At 33.0% G+C, this 12,193-nt stretch overlaps 1 protein-coding gene across 1 annotated transcript in view; it reads left to right on the top strand.

The window, feature by feature from the left end:
* LOC124532777 (calcium/calmodulin-dependent protein kinase kinase 1) overlaps nucleotides 1-12,193 on the top strand; it is a 128,059-nt gene that overhangs the window by 95,102 nt on the left and 20,764 nt on the right. The window contains exon 2 of the mRNA XM_047107843.1: nucleotides 8,448-8,528. Within this exon, the coding sequence (XP_046963799.1) occupies nucleotides 8,448-8,528 (81 nt within the window). The remainder of the gene's footprint in view (nucleotides 1-8,447; nucleotides 8,529-12,193) is intronic.

Below are 12,193 nucleotides of genomic sequence, written 5' to 3'. Positions count from 1 at the left end.
GTATGAACACAAACTAAAAATATTATTTATAGATTTAATATTAAACAGAAAAAAAAATTATTAACTTTACCGTCTGAATTTTGGAATTTATAAGATATTCATTGTTCATGATGAAATAACAAATAAAAAACATAATGAAATAAAATGTGTTTCGAATATTTCAGTTCGATTTTCAAAAACTGCAAATTTTATTGTCCTACACTGAAAATGCCGAAACGTACTTATTGTACGTACGTACGGTGTTATAATAATGATGTTATATTTTACCTAACAATATAAGTTACATAGTCAGTATTTTCAACTATAGCGATAAAGAATTATGAACATACTGAATTATCAGCATATTCCCGTGAAGCCGAAATAAGCCAACACCTCCACATATATATATATATATATATATATATATTTAGAACCAGAAGTAGGAAGTAGGTTAACCTCTAAAACAATTATCTTTAATTTATAATAACAATCAATCTACCACTAAAGAAAAACATTTAGTCTACAACACAAATAACCATCAATAATCACATTACCCCCGTAATAATTATAATTGCAATTCTCAATGTGTCAACTACGAATCTCCCGCCTTTTTTTTTTAAACGGAGGTTGTATGACTTGACGCTGATGTTGCGTGTCTTGTCCGACTATAAGCGTCATCTACGATCTCATCATCATGACACGCATTTGTCGAAAATAATTTATTAAAAATAAACGAAATAGAAAAATATTTGCCTATCTTTAAAATCTTTCTATTCATCCCACTTATGCGGCCCTCATTCACTCAGCCATTTTCTATTTCGTCAATCACGCTCATTAAAGATGTGGTACAAACATAAAACTTATTGGATAGAGACGCATATCCTGGGCAGAGGCAGTACTACGCGATGCCCACTTTACCTTTGGTCAGAGGCAGTATTACGCGATGTCAATTAACTTTACCTGTGGGCAGAGGCAGTATTACGCGATGCCCAATTAACTTTACCTTTGGGCAGAGGCAGTATTACGCGATGCCCAATTAACTTTACCTTTGGGCAGAGGCAGTATTACGCGATGCCCAATCAACTTTACCTGTGGGCAGAGGCAGTATTACGCGATGCCCATTTCACTTAACCTGTGGGCAGAGGCAGTATTAAGCGATGCCCAATTAACTTTACCTGTGGGCAGAGGCAGTATTACGCGATACCCACGATACAGATCCATCGAGCAGAGGCAGTTTACGTTTTAAGTACTCATATTATGACATGGTGAGATAACGTTTGGCATACTTTCAATAAGCCACCTGGGCTTACTTTTTTTTTTAATTTAAAATACAACATCCACATACAGGCTCGCAGTTGCCCGTGCCCTTTTTTTACCTTTTATATTCAATTACATTTTGGCGTTTTATATTTTATACTAAACATCAGCAGATCTTCGCTGGAAATCATTATTGTCATCTTCTTGGGAGACGTGGCCCACACTGATTTTTTTTTTTTTTTAATAATATATACGTAATCTATAATAAAATAATGTATAAACTATAATAAATAATATATAAATAAAAATATATAGTGGTGGCTTACTAGAGACCTTCGCTTTATATTACTGCTTCACCTGTCAGACTTTCATGGTCCGCCATCGTTTGCATTACACATAGACTCATAGCTGAAAATAAAAACGATTGAACTCACCCTCGAATGATACGCAACTTTCAGGGCACCATTCACCCTTCCATGCATTGAGCTACCGCTTGAGTGGTCTTGCCACTTGCGCTATTTTAATTCATAGCGACCATCTGGAGAAACTTTCGTCGCCTGCTCGGCTCCTGCATATCTTACGCCAAGCTTCCCAAGAAGTGGAAGTGTTGTCTCGTCTCGAATCAAACTTATTATCACGTTGCTTATTGCGGGTAATCGAGAAGAAGGCGTCAGCAAATGTATAAGCTGATGAACGTAATTCGCTATAATTCTGACATGTGTTGGCCACGATACGCGGAGGCGTTTGCATGATAATCGTTGTGTTTTCCTCAATCGCATTTAGCCTAGCTATGTTTTCACTTATATATATATATATATATATATATATATATATATATATATATATGTTTTATTTAATCCACAAGTAATTAACACAAATAATGTACTTGGTATATATATATATTTACGAACATATAAGCCGTTGTATATGGTTTGTACATTGAGACCTTCCAACAAAAGTTTATGACAATGATTCATATATCCCACGCCTCTCCAACCACCTCTTACCTACACGAATACACTCCAGAGTATTTTGGGGTGGGCCTTTCCCATCCGAGTCCGACCTAGTTTAATAGTTTTCGAATTTAAAGTTAACGTCTTTTAATCGATTTTAACACTTGCCTCAACTTAGTTTTTATTTCATAAATAAAGTTAGACGTTAGTATTTTTCAAAGTAATCTTATTAAACTAGACAAGATCCTTATCGAGTATTTAAAAGAATAAATTTATAACTAAATTAAAGATGAAAAGAATTCTTCATCATTATAAATGAAGCAGTTGATGAATAACAAAATTATTATTAACGACTGATGTACGTCATCGAAATACTTTAATCTCATAAATCGATTTTTCTATACAAGAACGTTTGGCAGACTGGTAAATAGAGCTGATGGTCTACCACCAAGCCCATACACGACATTGTCACGTGAGAAATATTAATCGTCCCTTAAATTATCACCAACTAAGATTATATACGCCAAGGTTAACTCAGTTACCCTTTATACCGGAACACATCCATATTAAAATCGCTGTTTTGCGGTAGAATTTATGTGTAGCTTATTACACAAAAGCCTGTCCGCCGCCAAACAAAGACCGAAGAAGAAAAGACTTTTTACTTTAAACAATTTACATAAAATATTGGAACAGAACAAAATTTGAATTGTCCTGATTTACAATGTTAGTATATTAGCTGATTATAGTTATTTAAAATTTTGATTGTACACCACATGATACTTATGTATATAAGTACGCATGCTGTGTTCATATCAAGAAAGTTTCAATCTATGTTCATGTTTATATTAAGTTTAACATCTAAAGATTGTAACCAGTTTTATGAACTAATAAAAAAAAAAAAAATCCCGATACACAATACTACGCTTGTACGCGATGCAATATACAAAATATTTAAGTAAAGTAACAGCCCGTAAATAACCCACTGCTGGGCTAAAGCCTCCTCTTCCATTAAGGAGTGGGTTTAGAAATATTCCACCAAGCTCTTCCAATGCAGGTTGGTGAATTGCACAAGTGGCAGAATTTCGATGAAATTAGACACATGCAGGTTTTCTCACGATGTTTTCCTTCACCGCCGAGCATAAGATGAATAATAAACACAAATAGTGCTTGCCTGGGTTTGAACCCGAAATCATCGGTTAAGATGTACGCGTTATAACTACTGGGCCATCTCAGCAATGTTTGACATTTGATTTGACATTTGACATTTGAACAAACAGATGAAATAAATTATGTGTTGAGTTTGAGAAACTCTTGATGATGATTTCAATTGAGATAACTGGATGAGGCTAATATGAGGAAAATAACGAAAACCTACTTTAAAAAAACTCGTTTTCTAATGATCAAAAACATTAATTCAATTTTAAAAATATCTGCTTCATCACATAATGTTAAGAATAATTCTAAACGATTACATCCAATAAATTGGAAACCAAACAACCAGCAAAAGTTACTTGAAGCTTAATTTGTTTAATTATTTTATGCACCGATCAATAAATAAGAGTATTCAGCTTAGGTAAAACTAGCTGTGTCCGCCACATTGAACGCGTTAGAATTCAAAAAAAAATTTTTTTAGCCTAAATTACTCCTTATTATATCAATTATCTGCCAGTAAATGTCCCGTCATCATCGGTCCAGCTGTTTCAGAGATTAGCCGGACAGACAGACAGACAAAAATTCTAAATAATGTTATTTTGATATATGTACCGTGTACATACATATGCATTGAGTAAAAAAAAGCTATTTTAATATTACAAACAGACGCTCCAATTTTATTATGTATATAGATAACTAACTTGTAAATGAAAGTTAAAGTCGCCTTATTGAATAGTTGAGAATTTCATCGTAGCGTATTTTGCGTGGTATTTATTAACAGGCGTTTGATCATTTAAATTGCTCAATCGTCTGTAGTTGCACGGTAGTAACAAACTTAGCGCAACGGAATAGGAGGATAAAACTGGTTACCCCTTTTTCATACTTAGAAAAACTATCGTACATTTTTTTAATATAAACATATCCAAAGGGATAAATTTATCGAGTATATATCTATGATTTTCTCACATAATCTTGATTCTTTCTTGCCAGATTTTTTCAGCTCTTTGTTTGAGCAGCCAATTTTCACGGCTATTAGCTAGATATATGATAGTTTAGAAGTGTATACGTAAGCATAGATTTAGCCTGTATTCACTTTAGGAAGCAATCGGACACGATAAAAGATATCAGATTCACAAATCGTCCGTCCTCAATCCTGTTTTTGTGTAACACATGAGAATTCCTTTCATCTGTTCCTAAGAAATTCTCGACTTGAAAATTTAATGGGATCATTTATTGGTAGAAACCTGGCGCTCCGAATCATGAGCTACCAATCAACGAGCTGTATATTTAAGCCAATGCGACAGCAGGACATCCTGATCGTTTCCACATATGTAAACGCGGAATACATTCAGTTTACATTCAGTTTCTTGTAAAATTATTTTAATATAGACATTAAAAAAAACAGACAGACTTACCGCAGAATTGTTTGCAAATTGTTATCTACTACGTTTTATGCAAGGAACGTTTAATCTTCTGCGTACAAAGGAATAATTTAAGAGCCTCGCGCTTAAATTGAAAGTATTAAAACGAAAAATTACCCGCTTTGTCTAAATAATAATATTCTAACTTCAGTTTTACGTCTTCACTGAGATTGTAAAGGAATTAATTCCTGCTATCGAATAAAGTTCTCGATTTTAAAAAGGATGTTTAAATATTTTTGCTGAAAGTTTTATGTCTTATTTAATTTTATTTGAATGAGCGACTGTGGACGCAGCGTAGAATATTGAAGATAAAAAGTCATTACGAATGGAATTTAATTTTACCTGTGAACTTATAAACGTTCGAACGAATGCATTTTTATCCAACGCTGCAAAATCTAATAAAATTATAATATTTATACACGTAATTTCAAGCATTAAATTATTCTACCATAAATTTTATTTCTGTATAATATGGGATACTTTATGGATCTCGTCTATGTCCTTTACTGTTTAATATACACATATCACAATGACATGAATTCAGTAGGTAATATGACACTCCAGTCTTTATTGTATGCTGATATTCGAAAAATATTAACACCAATTCCTCAAATATATAGAAATATGAATTAAAAGTAGTTACTGTATTAATCCCGAGCATGTGAAAGGGTAGCAAGAATGTTGGCAGCATTTCCTCATTGAATCGCAATTCCGATCAAGATCAATCATCCTCTAAGAAAAAAACGATATTGATGAAATATTTAAGACTAACAAATGTACTTATGATTTTAAATCAATGATTTAGATCGACTAATTAATAACTGAAACATAACATTCACGTTACGTTTAAAATAAATATGTGAGTATATACGTAAATGTACAAAGTACATGCTCGCAGCATTGTTAACGATGGTCTCCGTAACACACGTAATGACGTTATCCTTGTGTACGTAATGTGTTCCGGACTTTATATACAGTAAGTATAATGCTCTCGTCTTTGAGCATCCATAATAACGTTATAGCGTGCAATATCCTAGAGAACGTCAAAGTTAGTATTAATAACTCAGATTTTTATAATAACACTAGCTCTGCCCGCGATTTCGCGTTTTAATTTAACGACAAAGTACAAGACGATTATTGTAGCTTAAGCTATTTCCTAGTACATCAGTTTTTTGCCAGTGAAAGTCCTGCCAAAATCGGTCCAGCCTTTCCAGAGATTAGCCGGAACAAACAGACAGGTAGATAGACAAAGTTTGTAAAAATGTCATTTTGACATAGGTATGTCCCTCTCGACTAAGAGGCGAGATGGCCCAGTGGGTGTCGAGATGGCCCAGTGGTTAGAACGCGTGCATCTTAACCGATGATTGCGGGTTCAAACCCAGGCAAGCACCGCTGATTCATGTGCTTAATTTGTCTTTATAATTCATCTCGTGCTCAGCGGTGAAGGAAAACATCGTGAGGAAATCTGCATGTGACAAATTTCATAGAAATTCTGCCACATGTGTATTCCACCAACCCGCATTGGAACAGCGTGGTGGAATATGTTCGAAACCTTCTCCTCAAAGGGAGAGGAGGCCTTTAGCCCAGCAGTGGGAATTTACAGGCAGTTGTTGTTGTTGTTGTTGATATATATCCCTTGTATATATTTAGTTAAAAGCAGTTATTGTTCAATATTTTCAAGGTCGTTACTGGCCATATCTAATTTAAAACAACGTATTGTGTATACTCGTATATGGAAGCTTTCAACTAATCGACTACTTTATTTCCAAACTTGATGCTGGACAATGACCTTCTTGAATGTGACCAAATATATTAAAATTTTAGTTCACAGAAAGCATAGTTATGTTTCACTAATTAGGGCAATTTATAACATTTCAAAACAGTCTAATTTTATTATCTTTTATGAAATATCTTGCAATCTCTATCAAAAATTACTGAGCTTTAAAATGTAAAATGCACTTTATTTACTTGAAATGCATGAATTGAATGTGTGTGCCGTGTAATTTAATTATACGCTAAATCGAAATCTAATATACATTTATTAAAACTGTTTGTTTGGTATGAGATAAATAATTACATATACACACTTTTTGCTATAAACTATATTTATTTCCGTCATAAATCCATTTATTTATTAATAAAAAAGCTGTTAGCAATATTCATTTCCGCTAACATATTACGAAATCTATTAGAAAAACTGAAAGAACAACAAATTATTTTGTAAAATCTCATGAAAGGGAAACCAAATAAAACTCTTAATTAAAAAAGAGTAAACGAAATATTTAAGAACAACAGAACGTAACTTCTTTACGGTATTTCAACAAGATGACATAGAATCGGGAAGTTTAGGCACATCAACAAAAAGTTACATTTGGTATCGACAATGTGACGAAGAAGTATACAATTACAATATCAGCATTCTTTAAAAATGTTCTCAACAATTTCAATATCAAGTAAGCGATGTTTAAAACAAATATTTACAAGTCTGTTTTTATCAAGTAATTTGTTGCTATGATAAACAGTATCAGTCTGTATATTTCTCACTGCTGGGCGGAAAATGCTCCCGACCTCCTCTCTCTATGAGGAGGAGGTTTGGAGCATATTCCGCCAATGCTGTTCACGTGTAGCAGAATTACGGTTTCACACGATATTTTCGTTTCGTTTACCGCTGAGCGAGATGAATTATTAACACAAAATAAACATGAAAATTCAGTGCTTACCTGGGTTTGAAACCGCAGTCATCGGATGCACGTGATCTAACCACTGTCATCTCGGCACAGCAGTAACTGTTAAGATACGGTATAAGATTTATTATAACCACTTTAATTATATATAACATGCCTCACGCAAATAAATGTTACTGATTTGATTGATTGACTAGTTAATTGAAAACAAATAAGCTTGAAGCCACAGAGCATAATATTGCCATTACAGGATTAACACTTAGCCATTGATCGATAATAATATTAACTTAAATCGTTATGCCTACTTTGATGAAAACTAACCATCCAAACGGCCTGTTATTACTCTACAGCTCGGAAGTTCTACGTCTTTACACAAGAATAGATGAAACTTGTTTCGCATCCAGAATCCCTGCTATACTTTAACTTTGTATATTTTTTAATAATTACAAATTTGTACATAGTTTTTCAATTCGCCTTTTTTCTTTTATATTCTTTGTTGGTATACATTTTTAAAATTCGAAACATACTGAGGACCGTAAATAATTCAAAGAAGTTGGCTTCGTAATTGGCTCGCGTGTGTCGTCATTTCTAGGCGTAGAAATCTTCCACGTAACAAGTTGTACTGACAAATCCATGACAATATTCAATACTTATATGATAACGTATTTTGTACAAATGCAATTTTTACAATATGTTACTAATAACTTAAAAAATATATTACAATTATTTCAATTATATTATTTGTTTGTTATTTTTTATTGAGTTGCAAGTAGGTAATAAATTGTTATTATAACTACAATATAACTTGTGTATAGAATTTTTATTCTAATTGAACGTGTCTTACGGTGCCTAACGTGTTTAGTAAACAGTCAAATTATATTTGAAGAAAAGATGCCGTTTTGTATCATATTAATTTGTATTCCAGGCATTTAAGGATACTTTGTCACTACCTTCGTTTATCAAAATGAGTCACATATAAAAAAAATAATCATTGATTTCAGACACTCGGCCGTCGACGTTGTTGGAGAAGCTAAAAGGGACCACGAGGGTGCTACGCGGTGGCAACAATCTGATGGAGACAGGTAACACATAATTATACCAATTCTGAAAATGGCAATTATTTATTGCTTTGCTAAAATCTACCCTCCCATCTCGTCCTGTCCCGATTGGGCTATGTTAGTGATAAGCCATAAATATATACAATATACATACTTTATTATTATCATTATCATTACATAGCATAAAACAAAGTCGCTTACCGCTATCTATCCCTATGTATGCTTAGATCTTTAAAAATACGAAACGAATTTTGATGCGGTTTTTTAATAGATAAAGTGATTCGAGAGGAAGGTTTTTGTAAATAATACATGTACAATATAGTGAAGAAATAAGAAAAATCTGTAGTATATTGAGAATCAGAATTGCACCCGTGCGAAGCGGGCGGGTCGCTAGTTAGTTTATAAAGCGGTCTATATCAACCACCAATCTACGACGGCGATTTATTCATTATCTTTTGTATTAGTTGTTTTTTTATATATATTTATTTATCCCTTTCTCAACAGATTCTTACCTCGGACACCTTAAAATTCACGTTTTGAATTTCATATGCCTATAGGTTTGCTGCATTGACTGGCTCGGCTTGCGGCATTCGTATAATTCATTAAAGTTATTACAAATACAGTGTCTGCTATACTGCGTTATTCATAATTATAACTAGTAATTGCATGCATACCTATAGTCTCGATAGATCTTTATGCTAAGGAAGATATTAGATTTGTTAGAAAAGTCGCTACCCTAGATTTTCTCAACTCCTTGAAACTCGATAATCACTTTTTTTTGTTCTGGACAGTGTATAACATAAAAATATACTGAAGGTAATATTTATTTTGTTTGTATGCAGTTTTTCTGTTGAATTAAATTAATTGAAAACTTTAATATATACATACATTACAATGAGCTTGAAATGTGTAATTACGCGTTGGATTAAATCGGTTTGCAGTCGTCATTTTTATTTGTTCCCATGGCAACGGAAAACACAATAAAGAAAAATACAAACAGATATTTACAACAATAACAATAGTTTTCTAAAAAAAACGCAGGTTTTATATACCTATCATATAAAATTTATAACGCTTATTAGTCACCTGTCAGAATATTCGATACATCCAATATGTAGTATGTAGTTTGTTCAGAACACCATTTACAGAATTCTACGTAATTGACCGACGTGCTGGAACAGTTTGTAGATCCGCAGGGACAACAAACAGACTCGGGGTGAGGCGACGAGCCAAATTATTGGAGATAGAAACTAGAAACTTGCATTGATTTTGTGACACAGAGGAAAATACGAGGAACTTTTAGAAATTCGATTTAGAAAAGAATTGTCAGAAACAGTAATGAAATATTTCGTCTCGTAAGACCATAATAGGCACGACGAAGACTAGGTACTTAAAGACAAAAACTATTCACAATTTACTTTTTGATTAATAGAATAAGTTAAATTTGTCTCAGTGATTGAAGGACGATAGGCACAGATAAAAAAGGGCTTTGTACTCAATTTGAAGAAATCCAGTCGATGATGTATAGAAAATTTAAGGCGCTTCGTGAATGAAATTTACTCAACTGTTAAAATTTGACAAATAATTAATTTTAGGGAGAAAATTAAAAGATACGAATGAATATTTTGAATTATTACGAAATTTCACGGGAGAATCTTAATCTTTAAGTATGTCTGCTAAAATATAAGTGTATCGGTAAATAAAACAATACAATTTTTATTTTATATATCTCTCGGCGTGTCAATAATTTGTATCGCTCTTTCCCAATATAGTATCGTTTGCTTGTTTTTATACATTTACATAAATGTATTTATTAAAGTCATCAATTTCGTGATATTTACCATGTTTTTTTTACCATTCGTAGATAATGTCGAAATATCGAGCTCCACCGAACGAAAATAAAAAACATGGAAAATATCCTGAAATTAATAACTTTAATAATAAAAATAACCATGTTAATTTAAAATCTTACACACAAATGTATCTATATATATGTTATGTGTGTATGTCCCAGCAGTACTTGCAACCCTCGGAATAGCGTCCAAGGTCTTCTGCCAATTAAACCATACGTCGGAATGACCTCAGCGCCGGAATTTAATACGATGCATGTTTTTGGTCTTGTACATAATACAGTCGTTTCAGTTGGGAATTATTAAAACAGGTTAGTCGAGATCAGTATAATTATAAATTTTATTAATAATTGCTATATCTTTACGATCGTGGTCTAGATCGTTCTAAATACTCGTAACAACAAATCTGTCGAAAGTCGCTATTCCGAAAGAACGAACTCGAAACTCACCTCAGAATACGATCGTGAAATGTCAAAAAGTGACTTAAAAGAACGATCAATTTAAAAAAAAGTATTTATTTATTTAGAACTGAAGTATTTAGTCATTTTTTATTGGATTGCAAGAACTTAATTATTATTATACCTACAATATGACTTGTGTATAGAATTTTTATTCAAATTGAACGTGTCCAACAAATCTGCCGGAAGTCGCTATTCCGAAAGAACGAACTCGAAAATCACCTCAGAATAGATCGTGAAATGTCAGAAAGTGATTTAAAAGATCGATCTATTTACAAAGAAAATGCTAAGTGAGTTGTTACAATTGTTAGAAATAATTCTTTATGCTAATACATTTATATTATAATTATATATTTAATAAACTCATATTTTTTAGTGTATCCGTTTTCGTAAGTGTAATCGATTTTAAAACTGGTATGGCTGTATAAAATAATACAAGATGTTTTCCCGCGAAAACGGATTATTAAAAAAACAAGAGAAAGTCGCGCATGGAACATTTTTTAAAAATAATTATTGTAAAAGATTTGATTTGTAAACTTCGGGGCAATAATATAAAAATAAAACCTGAAATAAATAAATATTATACTTTCTACTGGCGTATTTAATATCAGAAACGGGATAAATTTCGTTTCAAAAATGCCTCGTTATAAACGACCACGCTCAGGAATACGCGATGATTTTGATAAGCGAAAAAGGCAATCTGTTGAAGACGATGATACTTCTCATAACAAAAGAGAAAACTCAAGAAAAAATAAAGATAACGCTAAGAAGAGACACCATACTACAAAAAATATTAATATGCACATTAGAAGAAATAGAACTAGAACACCAAGTCCCATACAAAGAAATACAGCAAAAAACTCGGCGACTAGACAAGATTACATGAATTTAACTGAAAACAGTTATGCGATGGGACACGAGGGCGTTACAAGAAGAAGGAGTTGTTCTGCGACCGGACGAGATATTGCGCCTTCAAGAGTTTGTTCTGCGACCGGACGAGATATTGCGCCTTCAAGGGTTTGTTCTGCGACCGGACGAGATATTGCGACTGCAAGAGAGTATTCTGCCACCAGACTAGATAGTGTGAACGGTGAAGGTGAGTTCCAGGCTGGAGATTTTCGTCCAGTTCGGGAACAAGCGATCAATGATGACACTGAGACAATTTTTTCTCCGAGATCATCGACCGTGCCAAAGCACATGCCATTTAATACATTAAGTGAGTCAGATTTAAATTCATCGAGAGCAATACTTAACTTTGGTGATTTAGCTAAATTTGTTCAAACATTAATAAGGCCTAGTTTACCGCATAATAATAATTTATTACCGGAATTTGATCCATCTGTAAAGAATCATCGTATCGATTTATGGCTCTCAAAGGTAA

Source organism: Vanessa cardui, chromosome 10, assembly GCF_905220365.1.
Source record: "Vanessa cardui chromosome 10, ilVanCard2.1, whole genome shotgun sequence".
Classification (NCBI taxonomy): Eukaryota; Metazoa; Arthropoda; class Insecta; order Lepidoptera; family Nymphalidae; genus Vanessa; species Vanessa cardui.
This window is presented reverse-complemented; position numbering and strand designations above follow the sequence as displayed.